At 40.7% G+C, this 17,914-nt stretch overlaps 2 protein-coding genes across 6 annotated transcripts in view; one reads left to right on the top strand and one right to left on the bottom strand.

The window, feature by feature from the left end:
- Positions 1-4,755: 4,755 nt before the first annotated feature.
- Positions 4,756-9,824, top strand: LOC146299182 (uncharacterized). 2 transcript variants are annotated; one of them, XM_084684517.1, is made up of 5 exons: positions 4,756-4,906; positions 7,869-7,995; positions 8,078-8,243; positions 8,509-8,802; positions 9,061-9,824. In XM_084684517.1, exons 2-5 carry the CDS (start codon positions 7,938-7,940, stop codon positions 9,167-9,169), a joined length of 627 nt encoding a protein of 208 aa, XP_084540643.1. In that variant the 5' UTR covers positions 4,756-4,906; positions 7,869-7,937; the 3' UTR covers positions 9,170-9,824. The 2 variants fall into 2 exon arrangements, with proteins under 2 accessions (XP_084540643.1, XP_084540642.1); XM_084684516.1 differs by having other exon boundaries at positions 4,763-4,906; positions 5,679-7,995.
- An 18-nt stretch (positions 9,825-9,842) lies between these two features.
- The window catches only part of LOC146299183 (G2/M phase-specific E3 ubiquitin-protein ligase-like), a 39,094-nt gene continuing 31,022 nt past the window's right edge, over positions 9,843-17,914 (bottom strand). The window contains exons 2-10 of one of the 4 annotated variants that reach the window (XR_014735167.1): positions 13,947-14,098; positions 13,181-13,293; positions 12,639-12,862; positions 12,092-12,411; positions 11,511-11,838; positions 11,240-11,417; positions 10,969-11,141; positions 10,464-10,682; positions 9,843-10,268 (exon numbers count right to left, since the gene is read on the bottom strand). Coding sequence is in view for 2 of the 4 variants with exons in the window: in XM_084684522.1 (XP_084540648.1) it covers positions 10,208-10,268; positions 10,464-10,682; positions 10,969-11,093 (405 nt within the window). In the remaining 2 variants the exon portion in view is untranslated. Of the gene's footprint in view, positions 10,269-10,463; positions 10,683-10,968; positions 11,142-11,239; positions 11,418-11,510; positions 11,839-12,091; positions 12,412-12,638; positions 12,863-13,180; positions 13,294-13,946; positions 15,062-17,914 lie in introns of those variants that run through there. The other 3 variants (XM_084684522.1, XM_084684521.1, XR_014735168.1) reach the window with 3 other exon arrangements.

Here is a 17,914-nt window from a genome sequence, read left to right on the forward strand (position 1 = left end):
GCAACTGGGAACCATTGTTGTGTTTCTTCATGGTTGGTTTTTTTTGAGCCACGCTTTGTCTGGTCTTTCACCTGGAACCTGTTTGCCTTGGGAGACCCTACCAGGGGCATAAAGCCCCCGACAACATAGCTTCCAGGATCACTAGGACACGCAAACCCCTCCACCGCGGTAAGGTGGTGACTCACGGAGGGGGTAAATGTATTGAAAATGCTATTCAGGAGCTGAAAAGCACTTTAGAGCATTACAAAAATGAAAGTCTCAAAAACGGAATTTAATGGCTAAACATCTTCACAAAACATGTTTTCCATATAAATGCAGCCACAGAAGCATGTTATAACACTTCAAACATCAAGAAAACCATTCAGACAGAGGTTACATGAAACACTTTGTAAATGCATTGAAAATGCTATTCAGGAGCTGAAAAGCACTTTAGAGGAATACAAAATGAAGGTCTCAAAAATGGAATCTAATGCCTAAACATCTTCACAAAACACCTTTTCCATATATATGCAGCCACAGAAGCATGTTATAACACCTCAAACATCAAGAAAACCATTCAGACAGAAGTTACATGCCAAACTTTGTAAATGTATTGAAAATGCTATTCAGGAGCTGAAAAGCACTTTAGAGCATTACAAAAATGAAAGTCTCAAAAACGGGAATCTAATGGCTAAACATCTTCACAAAACATGTTTTCCATATAAATGCAGCCACAGAAGCATGTTATAACACTTCAAACATCAAGAAAACCATTCAGACAGAGGTTAAATGCCAAACTTTGTAAATGCATTGAAAACGCTATTCAGGAGCTGAAAAGCACTTTTGAGCAATAAAAACATGAAAGTGTCAAAAAAAGGAATCTAATGGCTAAACATTTTCACAAAACACCTTTTCCATATATATGCAGCCACAGAAGCAAGTTATAACACTTCAAACGTCAAGAAAGCCATTCAGCCAGAAGTGACATGCCAAACTTTGTAAATGCATTGAAAACGCTATTCAGGAGCTGAAAAGCACTTTTGAGCAATAAAAACATGAAAGTCTCAAAAACAGAATCTAATGGTTAAACATCTTCACAAAACACCTTTTCCATATGTTCTCCTCCACCAGACCAGAGTTGACACCTAGGGGTCTGGTGATGCAAAAGTTTTCAGTCATGCTTTTGCTTCAAAACATAGCCTTTAGGGTTGCCATGGTTCATCCAATTATTGTCACTGTTAAAAACGGTCACTCATTACTTTACCATAATTTCCCAGGGACACAGTGCTAGGCCGTGTGACGGTGGTAGGATACTCTGTGCAGAAATGAAAGTGGAATGTAGTTTAAGTACATAGTATTAGCTTTTTGATATAAATATAAAAGGATCAGCATCGCACATGTGTGATCGTTCGAAAGCAGGGCCCCACAGCGTAGCATGTGTGATTCTGAACATTACAACTGACTATTTTCCGATAGACAAACAATGTGACAAACGCTATAGTATGGCTTCAAAATTTACAATTAGTAGGCTAACAAGCAACACTAGCAGGTAGGAGCATTGCTACGAGTATTATGCTAGGTTGCTAGGTAACGGAAGCAAAAAAAATCTACCTAGCTGCCGTTTTGGAAAAAACTCACTCGTGGAAGCGTCGGAAACATTTAGAACTCACGCATCTTAAGGTTAAAACAAATAAACTTATCCAAAAGCAGATGGCATGTACAAATTGGAAGAGTTAGTGACATGATACTTTTATAGACGCCATTGCTGTGCATGCCATATCCGACTGATCTCAACACGTGATCAGCCACGCTCTAGCTCCACAGTCTTCCAGGGCTAAATAAACTATTTTCGGACAATGTTTTTTCTAACAGTTCTGAACGTTTGTTTTCACTGATTCTTTCATGGTTGATTTGTGAGACGCTAAACTTTGTATGCATTTTCAGTATTTAACTTTCTGGAGGGTTTAGACTTAACTCTACAGTACATTATACTAGCTTTACTACTAGCTAGTAGCTAGCGAAATCCTAACGTAAACAATGTTAATCTGAAACAGATAACCAGCCTTAATAGCCTAAATTTCAAACCTATACCTAATAGCATGTTCCATCCAATTTCAGAAAATATGTTATATATTTAAATCTATTTCTGTAAAGAAACTCACCTTTCAAGTAGCTAATTTCCAGTTGAAATCCATGAATTCAAGACGTTTGAATCCCAGCAAACTCTTTTCTGAAATCCCAGTTTCAGAGATGCGTTGAAATGGGCATTCGCAAAGTTGTTGCTCAGGGGCGGACTGAGGGGCAGCTCGGTTTGCTACGGAAGAATTGTATATATTCTGTTATAATACGGGTGGTTTAAATCAAGCATTCTGATTGGTTGAGAGTGAGTCACAGGGTGTGCTTTATTGAGCATAAAGTACTGTACGCCCAGAGAATGCTCTGGCAGAGCCTGTTTAAGGAGAGCCTTGCCACTCCCTATTAAGCCCCATTGTACCGAATTTGGCTGCAGTTCCACCAGAGTTCCACTGGGGGTGATCGCGAGCGAGTGCATGTTGAATGGGAGTCTATGGAGCTAAACGGCTACATTTGTCTCTTTCGCCTGATTGTCGTTGAAAAATCTCCGATTTGATTGTAGTTTGTGCATGTTCAACATGGATTATAGGTCGAAAGTTGAATGAACGAGTACTCATGTCCTTTTGATTTCTTACATGGTGAGTCGTTGTTGCACATAACACGCTAGCATTCTGCTAATAAATGCTGATTGGTTAGTGAAGGACTGATACGACCAGAGCTCCCGCTTGATGGCATCCGAAGCGGAATCAAAATGTCAGAGCATAAGCAACATTAGCAACAACATTAGCAAGCCAAAACTCTTTCTAGCATGTGTATTGACAGGGAGAGCCTAACCTGTCAGCTGCGTTGTCGATGCCCTGAAAGAAAAAAGTAAGTGACCAGAGCTTGCCGTCAAGCAGTAGCTCTGGTCGTACGATGTGTATGACGTCAATGACATTTTCAAAAGCTTTTTAGAACAGAAAGGTGACTTTCAAAAAATCTAAGACCCGGCAGTGTGTATTTTTTTGGCCTCCCCTTTCGAATTCAGAATTCAAATTACTGGACAAAAAATTATATCCTGAGAAAAGTGGATTTTGAGGGGTACTGCTCCATAGACCTCCATTCATTCTGCACTCGCTCGTTAGCGCCCTCACATGGAATTTCAACCAGTTCAGAACCCGGAAGTTTCCAGAGAGTGGCAGTTCTCTCTATATTAGACATTCTCTGGCTCTGGTATGCCTTATTACATTTACCTGAAAACGGGAGCGTTCCATATTAGTGCGCACTCAAAATAACTAAAATGTTGCAGAAGAAAAAGACTGTCTACAAGTAACTACTGGCATGCAGCAATTTATTGGTTAGCAAGCTATACTAGCAACATTCGGTTAATTTTTGAGCAATAATATTGCACTGTCCCGTGCTATCAGTGCTAACTAGCTGGTCTAGCTACTGAAACGTTGAACGGAAGCTCAGGTCTATAGTTGCTAACTAGACTACACTTCGCTAGCTTCGTAGCCACGCAATTACATGACCTGGACTTCTGGCTTCTTAAAACACAGGTTTTCCACGGATGCACAATTAATGGAGATATCCAAGTCAACATAAGCTAACCTTAACAACAGCCTAATGTTCGTCTATCGAGTCCCAAGTCACTCGTAACTTGTTTACAGCATATGTAGGTTAGTAGGCTAGCTAGCTACCATATACCCAGTGCCTACGAAACATTTAAGATTGATTTAGAATGTTTAGGCCTAGTGTTTAAATTAAATATTATTTTATTGAAAGTGTCCCATTGTCGTTGTTATTTTAAAGGTAGCTTTTATAAAATGAGCATTGAATGAATGAGATGGTGCGAGATCTAGCTAGGCTAACAAACGTGCAGGGCACAATGCTGTTTGTCCGTTGCATAGCAACAGCCACTGTTTACAGGGACTATTTTCTCTCGGCTACTGAAATGCGATACACAATGTTTGTTGTCTATAACTATTTTGTGCTGAAAGGCAGCTTACTATTTATTTACTATTCATAATTTCGCTGGCAACCGTATTATAAAAGCAATAAGGTACGAGAGGCAGTACTTTATCGCCAATAAAGTACGTGTTCCAGGATTTGCCTAACAACACCCTTGAACACGTACTTTATTGGCGATAAAGTACTGCCTCTCGTACCTTATTGCTTAATGATGACTTGTCTTTGGTAATAAAACTTAAGAATCGCTTGCCTTTTGGTCACATTTAACAATATTGTACTACAAAATTATTGCAGCTCAAATTTGCATTGTGTGTTGGACAAAGAATGTTTGCTTAATCATGTTACACATCACACACTGATTGCTTTTGTACATGTAAAGAATGAAATGCTTATAATTTACGTCAAAAACGGACGTCTGTACACGTCCATTTTTGACGTCTGTACCCGTAATGACGTCTGTACACGTCCATTTTTGACGTCTGTACACGTTTGGACCATCTATGCTTCCATGCTATTGGTTGGCTTCAACATAGCCACCCCCCTTTTTACGTAGTGTCTGCGCGAGGCTGTACGTAGTCCTACTGTGACCATGTGGGCTCTTACGTAGCTATCATTTAGTATTTGGGACAGTCCATTTGTGGGGGGGAGAGCCTCTTTGCGGTTTATCCGGTAACATACTCCAGTCCAGTAGGTGGCGATGATGCACCTATAAATTGTTTGCTAACAGCCATTCAAAGAACCAACGAAGAAGACGAACACTTTGTGTGTGATTTCAAATTCTGGTGGAGGCAAGTCTCAGAATGACGACCACAAACTTCCTCAACAATTGTGCTCAGACTTTTTCCGAATGTACTCGACTTTTATCTTCAGATGACCAGGATTCTATACAGACTGTTTTAACCAGGTAAGCTATCAATTAGCAACGTTAAGCCAAGTTACTTGTTTTGTATATCTGTTTGGCTAGTCCTATCCTCCTGGGCTCCTGACTTCTCGTCAACACACTTGTAGTGCTAACTCTTTAATAATGAGCAAGATCAAATTAACGCAGCTAAACTAGACCTTTAGGCTTTGAATATTGCCTTAATGAATGCGATTATTATGTTACTGAAGCCAGCAATCTGAAAGATTTGTTTAACAAGCGTTGTTGTAGTTAGCCTACCACTCTTGTAGTGGTAACTCTTTAATAATGAGCAAGATCAAATTAACGCAGCTAAACTAAACTTTAAGACTTTGAATATTGCCTTACTGAATGCGATTATTATGTTACTGAAGCCAGCAATCTGAAAGAGTTGTTTAACAAGCGTTGTTGTAGTTAGCCTACCACTTGTCAACACACTTGTAGTGGTAACTCTTTAATAATGAGCAAGATCAAATTAACGCAGCTAAACTAAACTTTAAGACTTTGAATATTGCCTTACTGAATGCGATTATTATGCTACTGAAGCCAGCAATCTGAAAGAGTTGTTTAACAAGCGTTGTTGTAGATAGCCTACCACTCGTCAACACACTTGTACTGGTAACTCTTTAATAACTAGAACATGCATTTCCTGCTGAAAATGCGTTGGAATGCTGAAATCTGAAATTATTTTTTTAAATGGCTGAAAATACAGAAATGAGAAAATACCTGCAAGCTGAAATTAATTTTGAAAATGTGTGACTCACTCTCATACATTTAGTCATTTAGCAGACGCTCTTATCCAGAGCGACTTACAACGTCATTTGGCACGGCGGGGAATCGATCTGGCAACCTTCTGACTACTAGCCCGACTCCCTCACTACTCAGCCATCTGACTCCACTCTAAAGAGGCAGTGTGGTAGCTCAACTGCATCATCTCACAAAGCTAAGTGCTTGAATACAATGCGGGAGAATGCTTCACAACGTTCAAACGTAATCAAAGAAAAAGTTGAATTTCAAGAGGCAAAATACATATCACAAATGTAAGGAATGAGACAGCTATATAAGCAGAGTGGTTGTGTAAGCTACCACTCTGTATCAGCAGTCATTTAATACTTCCATACACTTAAGCATTCTACCGCCCTTATACTGTTTGCAGAACATTACATAGTGTGGTGTAGACCAGTACATCACAGTAAAACATATTTATTGTATGAAAATTACACAGTTCTCAAATACACATGTATGGTTTTAATTAAGATGAACACGAAAATTAGACCATCACGTAGCCTTACAAAAATGAACATTGAATAATTAACGAGGCTAAGTACCGCCAGAAACTACTGGTACATCGCATTCAGTTGGTTTAAACGGCTGCTATAATTTTAGCTGACCACTAGATGTCACTGTGCTCTCCAATTTGCGCGCCAATAGTTCGGCTCTTTGGTTCGGAGCAATCCGGAAAAAAACACCAAAGCTTCACAAGGCATCGTTCGCCCATCCCTACTAATTACACATGTAAACGGAGCAATACTATTATTGGCATAAACCGACAATGGCTATCGGGTTTCTCATAGTCAAGTGAACGCACTCGGTGGCGTAGTAGAACAAAACAGTAGCCTACCATTAGCATAGTAGTTAGTAAAAGAGATATTTGCAGCATCTTCAGAATTAGTAGTTGTAGTGTGGCATAAGATATAGCAGTATCAGTAGTGGTAGTAGTTGTGTTGTGGTGCTCTAGTCTTTTAATGAGACGAGTTGACTGAATCGCTTGTCTTGTCAGCTAATGCCAATCACCCGTGTAAGAGACTGGCGCTTGTTTGTGTGGTTGCCACGGTGATGGTGCAGCTATGGCTGCTAACGCGGTGAGGGCAGAAAGTACCAGAAATTTAGCAAGAATCCACACCTCAAACAAGTTAACGTAGACGCAAAACTATAAGTCCAATCCAAAAAATAAAGATATTTTCCGAGACCCAAGACTCTGCCGAAACCAGAGATGTCCTTTATATGTCTGTGCGTTCAGAAATACGACTATAACGGCAGTTTATAAATCTTGTTATTTTTTGTTTTCTGTGACGAATTTGTCACCACATTTGCATTGGACTCTATGGGGCGAGAAGTGGACTTTGTCTCGCTTTCGTGGGGCTCTGAACAAATGTGTAAGTCTTTTGGATTCCACAGACAACTGTCTACAACCAGCACAAAATTAGCTATCTATGATCCAAAAACGAAGCATGAAGAGCAAAAATTGTGGCAATGCTGGCAAACTAGAAATATGTTTTCAACGACATCCGAAGCTCCCCTCTGCTCTAAGCGATTCAGTCTGCACTCAGGGCCTTCTTGTAAACACCCATGTAAATCTCAGAAACGGTTTGAAAAAGTCATGAAACATAATCAGTGATATTGAAAAAAGTTGAATAGATATCAAAAAGCTGAATAATATAAAAATAGTTTAAGGTTTTGTCAACGTTTTAAAGTTCAAATGGTGGCTCTAGCTGAAAGATTGAGGAAGAAGAAGGATTTGGAAGTTGAAGTTTTAAGAAGTTTGAGAGGATTTGAAAGAAAACTCCATTGGAAACCCATGTTAAAAATATTACGAATATTGATTTATATTAATTCAAGCATAAGAGGTACAAAGCTGAAAAGTCATAGCAGTCATAGCCTGAAACTGCTGATTTTTTTGATAGCTGAACAGTTTTAATAGCTGAAGATTTGAAGGCGCTGAAAGGTGCCGCGGAAGAAATAGAATAAGAGGAAGTTGAATGAAGATTCAAAGAACAATACTTGGAATGCTGAAGCAGCATTCCAACAATGAGCAAGATCAAATTAACGCAGCTAAACTAGACCTTAAGGCTTTGAATATTGCGTTACTGAATGCAATTATTATGTTACTGAAGCAGCAAACTCAGAGTTGTTTAAACAAGCTTTGTTGTAGTTAGCCTGCCACTAATATGTTTTGTCATGCTAACAGGTTAGAGATAATGGCGACGAGCATTCGCTGGAGCAATGGCGACTGCTTCAATCTGGAGTGGTGGATGAGATGCTGTTGCTAATTAGCGAGTTAGTTCGGGGAGCCAACGATCAACAACAACAACCTGGTAATGTACTCGTCAGATTAAACAATCTTAAGAAGCAAGATTCAAAACACAATGCCTCTAACATTTTTCTCTTGAACTGCAGTTGCTTCTGGTTTCACCGTACCTCGAATGGGAGAACAGACTGGAGGAAGGCCGGTTTACCAAATCGCCCAAGAGCAGTTGCAGACGTTGTTGTCCTTTAACTTCTCTGCTAAACATATTGCGGAGATCTTGGGTGTATCAAGAAGAACTGTAAACCGACGGTTAAGGTATGTGTCAATTAAAGGACTAGTTCAGGAGAAATCTGAATAATGTGACCCCCTTTCTCACTGAGCCCTACACAATTATTTTGTTTATTTACAAAGCACATGAAACACTGCAGAATTACCCTTTCTATAAAGAAAACGATATACTGTGATAGAACTATTTCATATCGGATATCTTTAAACACATTGTTTTGTTTAAAGCTTCTACTGCAGATGAATGTAAACATTTTTATCCTAAATCTAATATGTATACATTTGTCTTCCATAGACAGTACAATCTCTCTTTTAGGGGTCGCTACACGGATCTAACAGATGATGCACTTGATAACAGTGTGCTGGATATCATCTCTGGCAATGATGAAATAGGACCAGAAGCTGTCAGGGCCCGGCTTGTGGGTGAGGGCATCATAGTCCAGAGACGGCGTGTGAGGCAAAGTGTCATCAGAACTAATCCTGAAGGTGCTGCAATTCGGAGTATGTCCCACAGGCTTCGTAGGAGAACATATCGCGTAGCAGGGCCAAATTCGCTGTGGCATATTGATGGCAACCACAAGCTCATAAAGTGAGTGGCTTGTTTTACTGTAATTTGTTCATTTGCCCTAACTGTGTCCCTAGCCAATGACAGCTTTCAATTGAAAATAAGATTTTAAGCTTCACGTGAATGCAATAGTGGTTAGGACTTTCTTGCTATTAAATGCCCAACATGTAGCACAGAAATGTATACAAATAATTTTAGCAGCATTCAAGCCATTTATATTTGTTATAAAAAAAAAATAGAAATGCAAGTGAAATCTTATTTTTCCCTTCCTTCATAATTTAGGTGGAGAATTGTAATCCATGGAGGAATTGATGGGTTCAGCCGACTGGTCACAACGCCGTTTGTCTGTTCATGGATGTCTTCCCAGGATCAACCCGAGGGAGTGCTTTAAGAGGGAGGAGCACTCATAATCAGCGGATTGAAAGACTGTGGGGTGATGTCTGGAGAGGCGTGACTAATGTCTACCACTCCTTGTTTACATACCTCGAAAACGAAGGAATCATTATTGCCAATAACAAAAGGCATCTTTGGGCTCTTCACTTCGTTTACCTGCCTCGTATAAACCGTGACCTTGGACTGTTTTGCAATCAATGGAATCACCACCGGCTGAGGACTGCCAGATACATGTCACCATATCAGATTTTTGTGCGAGGTTGTCTGACACAACAGTTGCAACATCACACTGGTATCCAAGGTGTATTTGGAGCAGACGAGCAGCCAGTTCCGGCGGCTGACCAGGGGGCGGCGGCTGACCAGGGGGCGACGGCTGACCAGGGGGCGGCTGCACCTGCCTTTGACTGGCTACGAAGAGTTGTGGTTCCCCTAAACCAATTTCAACCAAGTAATAAACAGTTGGAACACCTCAGGCAAAGCACAAATCCTCTGGGTGGAGATAGAGACAGTTTGGGAACTGATGTTCTTGAACAGGTCCTCAATGTCCTGTCTTAAATACAGTACACACATGCATCATCTGTTGTAATCACATTGCTTACCAATTCCAAGGCCTATTGACAGTCAATCATGTTAATGTAATAAAGATGAGCAGACCAAATACAATTGTGTGTGTTTGTGTTTAATGTTATTGCATTATGTAACATGTAGGACAAAACAATATTCAGCCCTCCCAATGGATCAGCAGATCACATGCATAACAAATTCAAAGATTATTTTGAAATACATTGGAACAGAACAAAATACGAGTTCATTTACGACTACATTTAGCCCTCTCCAAACTGATCTGCAGAACCTACTCCAAGCTCCATGTTTCTTTTGAAGTTGTCGTATGTCTGGCCCACAGGTAGGTAGAGCACAAGAGCACACGTGTTGGCCTTTGGGAACCTGGACAGTCTATCCTCAGGGTAAAGAAAGGCGAGCTCTGGCTGTACCGGAAATCCCATTGCTGGGATTCTTTGCAGGCCTGTAGCGAAAATTAAGACATGCTTGTCTTACTGGAATTGGAAAAGCAATTGGAATTGGAAAAGCAAGTCCACCTGTATAATGGGGGGAAAAAAAAAGTGGAATAAGAGTGACATTGTGATCAAAGCCAGTTGTAGATACTAAGAAATCAAATCAATTTGGCCACTATATGGCATGGCTCTTGAATGTTTGCATACTTTGATATATTCATCATGACAAGCAAGTACTTTGTTATGCAAGAACAGATTAATTGACACAGGGACCCATACCTTCTACCTCCAAGAGCCAATCCTTCCAGAAGGCTATGGTCCTTGCCTCCAACCGCCTCCTGTTTGATCCTGGAAAGGATCGACAACTGGCCTGGAAAAGGCCCCACTATGTCATTGGCGTTCAGGGATGTTGTGTCCTGGAGGAATATGTTCTCAAAGGCTTGAGGATGTGTGGTGACTTTCTCCAGAACACCAAGAGCAGCCAGTCCTTCTCTGAATCTGACAAAAGATTACAAGAACAAAATTACCTGTACTGTTACTGTCATGATGTACTTCAATGTGATTAGTTTGGAGAAATTAGCAATCATGTAAATATCTGTCAGATATTCCACCAGCTGTTTACATGATAGCAAATTCCTCCAAATGAATAACTTTGAGATTGTATGTGTGTATACATATACATAGAGCGCGGGAGAGAGAGAGATTTGGAACACCAAGGTCAATTAAATTTGCTATGCTGCAGTTGTTACTTTATATGCTTGTAATACAAGCATAGACAACTTACTGTTGGAGGGCTGCATATATTCGTCCCTCATAGTAGAATTGAAGAACCGCCTCCATCAGCTCCTTCCTGTGCTCCAAGGACCGGAGGTGCCGTAGAGCTCCCATCAGAGCCAACTCTTCAGTCATGTCATTTACGGCATGTCTGGCATCTTCTAGTGTCTCTGCACAGCTTATCTAAAAATATTACAACACTAGGTCAAAATGATGTATGTCACTATTTCAAAACAAAAGTAAGTCCATATGGAATGATCTGTAAAAATTTCTAAACTTGCCTTCTGTAGTTTAGTCCTAAGACTATGGTCTCCAACTTCCTCAATGGTAAACGGGCCAGATGGTACACAAAAGACTTGGTTGAAAAGCCTTTTTGCAAAGAAGTTTGGTGACACCCCCCCTGGACCAGGCAAACAGACAACATTTGGCCCACAGCTTTGTACATGTTGTTGTGAAGGGCTAGAAAGAAAGAACATTTAAATGTAATACGTTTTTACAGCCTTTTAAGCGAGTAACAAATCAATTGTTTATGTTCCTTTCAATTATACATACCAACACTGTCAAGGGCCAGGGTGCGTGATTCCAGAGGCCCTTCAAATATTGGATGCTCTTGGAGCTGCCTCATCAGAGGCCTGCAAAACTCTGGTAGGCCCGCCTGCATCTATGGCCCCTTCCCCTTGACCGTCCTCATCAATAAAAACAACATCAAGTTTTGACTCAGGGTCAAATGCGTTTTGACCCAAATGGTCAAGGCCGTTTGAAGGCTCTCAATGCGCCATCAAACTCTTCATTACGAAGTACGTTGATCTGATTGGCGGTGGGAGCAATATCCTTAACCCTTGACCTCAGAGTCAGCAGTATGGCAGCAATGTCTATGAATCTGTATGGGGAGGATTAAATGGCAGGAGTAACGTCACTAACACAAACGTAAGGTCTGCATTGTTATTTGAAAACACATTACTGTTATTTGAAAACACGCTACTATAGCCTGTAATGTATTTTTTACTGTATTTAAACATTTAACATAATTTATTAATATAGTAAGAATGCGATTTTCATTACATATGTTGTATTTATTTGTACTATACATCCAAAATAATGGCATGGTGTCTAAAGAAAATGAAAGCACTTACTCTTCAAAGTCCTCCTGGTCTGGTGTTGATGGAGTTGAGGAGATATATGTGGGACTTTGAGCTGGACAGGTAACAGGGGAAAAGACAGGGGCTGGGATGGTTGCAGAAGGACCAAGCGCTGGGATGGTTGAAGAAGGACCAGGTGCTGGGATGGTGGCAGACGGACCAGGGGCTGGGATGGTGGCAGAAAGACCAGGGGCTAGGATGGTGGCAGAAGGACCAGGGGCTAGGATGGTGGCAGAAGGACCAGGGGCTGGGACTGTGGTTGGCAGTGCAGCTGGCGTTTGGTTATGTGCTGTGGAGGAGTTTGACATAATACCCTGAAATTAATTAATAAACAATGTTAGCATGCATGTGAAGGGTCCTACAATTTCATTAAACTTTACATCCTAAATGATAGTAAGCATTTCCAAAGCGAGGAAGTCTACCCAAATCGCCTAACTTCCCAGGGAAATGGCTAATAGATTTCCTTGTGAAACAAGGCGTTTTCAGTGCAATGTAATGATGCCCTCACAGAACACCACTAATGCACATCAAAGGCACTCACCTCATTTGGTCGGATGTACACTGCTGATCTTTGCAGCACAGAACATGCCTTGATTGCAGATGGACAGATGGAGGAGAGCTCCAGGACATGTATTCGTCTCTGTCTGTCGACTCTGCACAGGCTGAAGTCCCCTTGGACGCTTGTGAACTCAGATCAAATTTTATTTATAAATTCCCCTTCTGGCATCGACAGCGGCACAACAACTTTCTTTATGTTTGAACCAGCTGAGAAAAGGAGAAAACCACAAAGATCAGAAATTGTTTATATGTTCTTTTACATCCTTTTATCAATTTCAAAAATTTCGTTACTTAAAACAGAGCTTGTTTATTGGAAAGTATGTTGTATTAGCCTACTCATATGTACTACTACAGAGTGACAATTTTTTTTTTAAGAAGTTCTAAACAATTGTTACTCTCCATTGGTAAACCATTTTATTACATTTGTAGACTGTCTAGGTTGAGTGTCTTTCTGATGGTTAGGTTGGCAGACATAAGCAATCTTTTCTTTGCCCCTGCCTGCTACTGTTCTCCCCCCTAACTTACACCTCGGAAAATATAATGCGTCTCTGCCATTTGGGAGAGCTGCCATCCTTATAGTGGTCATCCGTTGTCTGGCTGGTCTTGTCCTCCTGGGCTCCTGACCTCTCCTAAACTCCCTAAGTTTTTATGAAAAATAATCATTACATAAACGCTAAAATCAAACTCACTCAAATGAGCAAATCTGAAAATAAAGACCATTCAACCTGTGTTCATTTTGCACATGGTGCCAGACAGATGATTTTCATGGAACGTTCTGGTTGGTATGTTGGAAGACAAGCAACCATTGCCTATGCACTAAACTACCTTTCTCAATCCTATGTTTGCCTCTTCCACAACACCATATACAATTGAATGTGTAATTTGGCTTGTGCTTAGCTTGATTACGACCCATTAATTTCAACTAAGAGGCCTGTTCCACAAAACTTGCTTTGTGGAAGAGGGGTCGTGTTAGAAGAAGTACATCTAAAACACATACACTACTACGACCCACAATACCACGACTGACCTTCAAAACCTTATCAATGAACGCTAAAATGACCCATGTCCAGTGCTTATTAGATTTCTTATTTCGAAGGCTGTAAATGTCCAACATTCAAACAGGTTGGATAGTGATTACATGAATACAATGGATGAATACAATGAGGATGGGTACATATAAAGTTAGTTTTAGATATAGGCCTACAGTATTCCGACTAGCAAGATGTAACAGTACACTTTCTGGCGGGAATTTACCGAATCATGGTTCTATTTAAGTAAATATTGCACTAACCTGTCTACCAGTGTCGCAGAACTTGCAGGGTTATTGTCACTGGCTCCTTCAGTTTTTCCACAGTTGAAACGACTTACAATGTTTGTAAATCTGTCTGCCAATGCTTGCAGCCTTTGCTGTCGGTCCATTTCCGAATCTTGTAGTTAGGCTACCTGTGTGAGAGGCAGGTATTTCGGAGCCATAGACTTATATATGGTCTGAGCGGAAGCAAATGACCCGTAACCCGCAACCCGGAGAGTCTTGCGGCACTGCGGAAAGTTTTAATGATTAGGCAATTGTTTTCTAAAATGTATTTGGCCATTGTCTTGTGTTTTCAGTGGGTGTCTATTTACTTTAGGTTATAATATTAAGAGGGAAGTTATGGGAGGATTACTTATGTAAACTGTGGAGCACTAGCCAAGATTTGTGATTTCGGGATTTCATTCACTGCCATTTAATATACATTTTTATAATAATAATAATAATAATAATAATTAAGCCTCTATAGTGCGACGGCTAATTAATTTCTAGTCAAGTCAATAGCATAGGCTATATTTTGCTGCAGCCTTTAAGGCCTTTATATGCTACTCCGTACTATACGATTACGGACACATGGGAAGGGCCTACGCCCTGAAACGCCCTCTCCGTCGTCTGCGGGGCCGACGGAGACCTTTCCCGTGCACCGTTTAAATTCCTGTCGATCCGTCGTGCCGTGCTGTACGCGACGGATACCCCTTGGCCGTGATTGGTCCGCTACGACATCATTTCCAAACGACATCATTTCCGACTTCGACAGAAAGGTGTTTTCTCTAAGGTCGTCTTTTTGAAAGACGTCTGTGATGAGAACTTCTTGGAGAGAAATTTTATTGTGAGCTAGTTTATGCTCTACTCTAGCGAATTCAGACACGTGAGTTTGTTGTCTGTGCACTGACTGCCACAGTTTAGTGACCTAGAGTAGTACATTGTAGTTTTGACTGTAGCCTATATACAGTTTGTATGGATATTTTTGTTTCCAATTATATCAGTCTTTTTGTTTATCATTTTTCACATTGGATTATACACTTGGTGGAGAAATGAATTCACAAAACCAGAGTCTTGTCTATATCGCAGGGGTGTCAAACCCATTTTCACCGAGGGCCACATCAGCATGGTTGCCGTCAAAGGGCCAGTTGTAACTACGATGTAACGTCAGTAACGATGTAAAAACATGGTGTTTTTGTTGTAGCTTTTGTGAACATAGGGCATATTATGCTGCAATTTAAGTCCGCCTTTTAATTCTTGGACAATCTGCTGTTTTTCTTGGAGGATACATTTGCAAATTTTTCTCAGTGTTTGGCGACAAAATGCAAGCGCGCATAGCGCAAGAGCAAAACTTGTTTTGCCCTTCATCTGAACGCAGAATAGCTTTTTGAGCTTTATGTAAAATAAACATTGCCGTTTTCCAATAGCCTAGGTAAAACCTTGTCTAATGAAGGTGATGTCTTCATCATTGCTGGCTCCAAATTGTCGATAAGGGAAGCAGAAACATGCTAGCTTGGCTGAGTACTCTAACCAAGTTCGAGAGCGATACCAAGTTGGGTTGAATGCCCGAGGACCTTGGCTGAAAATGCACATGGGGTACGTTCGCAGAACCGGCTGCATTGGAGTGCTGTCATTCAAACCATGCTCGCCTTCACCCAGTTAAACTTTGCGTTTAACACTGATGTGCATACACTGCTTTCTAGAGGCGGGATGTCGTCACTTTGCCGTAACACAATTGAAATGCATGGAGATGTCGTTTATGGTCAATACACGCTGTACAGCAGTGTAGACTTATTTCAATAGCCCATTAATCTTCCGCGGGCCACAAACTCGCAGGCCTTGAGTTTGTCTTTAATATAATATTATGTGACTGCACCTGCTGCACTCATCGTCTGACTAGTGACAGCTGGCAAGAGTGTCACACGTGTGATGAGAGGTGGGAGATAAACAACGACGATTTCTAACTTACAAAGACGCAACAAAGCAACGTGTTTTCGACAAAAAACCGCTTCTCCACCTACTGTTTTGGCGGTGAATTGTTTTCAGCACCCCCAGCCTTCGGAGAACCATAAAGGCAAGAGAAATGCTAATGAATCCGTCCTATCCGGCGGCCCGCCCATCCGTAACGGAGTCGGAGTACCATACTGGCACCTTTATGTTTTGTGGTGGGTTCGGCCTCCGACAGTTTAGAAAAAAGCAGAGAACTGATGTTTAAATGTACAGTGCGTTATGTTCACTGCATAATATACTCACCCCCTTGGGTTAGAATATTAATATAGGCCTACATAATCTAAATTGGCCAACTTTAGACATTTCATAAACAACTTGTTCAACTTTATGCATGAATACATATGTGACTCTGTAGCCTACACATAGGCCTACAATTCGTTTTTCTAGTCAACAACACAAACATTTCATGGCAAACTGTTCAGTGTCATTCATTTTACGATAATGATGCACCTCGATTGGGGAACAGGGATGAATGCAACCATAGCCTATAATGACTCCAAGCGCAGAGCATGCAAGGCGATTGTAAATAATTGATGAAAGGTCATATACACATTTATTAAAGATTAGTTTTGGCATGAAATAGTTTATGCTGAAACTTTACAACCACCAAAGTGTGAGTGAAAAAATAAATGTGTGTGCTATGGCCCATGTATGGTCAGAGGGTATTCAAACATTCAATAGCATACCAAATAGGCAAAGGAATGCCCCAGATAATTTGCCAAAGGTGCTGCTCAGGTAATGCAATATAGCAGCATGGAGATTAAATCTGTTCAGATTTGTTACATACTCTATTTGTTCTTACAGCCAATATGGCCCAGCTTCCCAGACATGGATTAAGCCTAGGCATTTTTCACTTACCTTTGGACTAGAACTACAGGTTTAATCCATGTCTGGGAAACTAGGCCATTAATAATGTGTGCTCCTTGCTTAGGTTTAATTAATGGCACTCTGTTCCTTGCTCCACTAATTTACAACTCCATTCAAACATGCTCTGACTAATGCGGTTTACACAGCACAAGATAATCGGGCTGATTTTGGGCCGATTTCCCCCTTCCGACAATCCTAGGTAATGTCCCGACAATCCTAGTTTATGTCCTGATTATCTACAGATTATTTTATCAGATTTTCCCTTGATGTGAGCTGTGTTCAGAGTGGCCGGACTTGCTCGGAAGAACGTCGGAGCCGTTCCGAAATATTGCTCTGCAGGAGCATGCTTATAACCATTCATTTTAATCAGGTGTGTTGGAGCAGGGAAACATCTCAAACATGCAGGACAGGGGTGCCCTGAGGACCAGGGTTGGGAACCACTACCTCTACTGATAGGTTCCCATCCCTATCCAGGGGGGAAAAAACAGACTCTGTACATTTTCATTTACTCTCAATTACATAAAAAATATGTTCTATATTCCCTGTATTGGATATTGTCACGGGTTTTACGGGTTTTATTTCCTGAATAAGGCTTCTCTTTGTACTGTCCAGCTGTCTTCAACCCTGTGTATTCCTAACATGTTTTATTGTAATGTTATTTTGCTTGCTGTTGCCACAATTTATCCTTGGGTATACTCATCACATTGACCAGAGGCTCTGCCCTTATTATTTTTGCACTCATACTGCCATCTAGTGGGCAGTTTAACAAACTTAATTGTTGTTTTCGAAAGGTGAATATGATATAGTATACAAACATTTTTTTTTTTATCAGTAACTTACAAAATAGCCTACAGTTGTTGATAATGTCACTGCCAATTTATATTATCTTATTTCTTAATCTTAATTCAATCAAGATTGGTTGAGTGTGGACAGGTTTTCACTCTTGCAATAATCATAATATGGTTTCCCCTCAGAAAAGTGGTAGCACCCAATTTGAATTTGAAAAACAGTGTACAGACGTCAAAAATGGTCGTGTACAGACGTCATTACGTGTACAGACGTCAAAAATGGACGTGTACAGACGTCCGTTT

This window comes from Hypomesus nipponensis, chromosome 3 (genome assembly GCF_054491055.1).
Source record: "Hypomesus nipponensis isolate SF chromosome 3, ASM5449105v1, whole genome shotgun sequence".
In the NCBI taxonomy this organism is placed as follows: Eukaryota; Metazoa; Chordata; class Actinopteri; order Osmeriformes; family Osmeridae; genus Hypomesus; species Hypomesus nipponensis.

Coding starts and splice junctions, on each gene's coding strand:
- LOC146299182 (XM_084684517.1), top strand. CDS start 7,938: ATGCTGTTGCTAATTAGCGAGTTAGTTCGGGGAGCCAACGATCAACAA. Junction 8,244..8,508: donor ACTGTAAACCGACGGTTAAG/GTATGTGTCAAT, acceptor TGTCTTCCATAG/ACAGTACAATCTCTCTTTTA. Junction 8,803..9,060: donor GGCAACCACAAGCTCATAAA/GTGAGTGGCTTG, acceptor TTCATAATTTAG/GTGGAGAATTGTAATCCATG.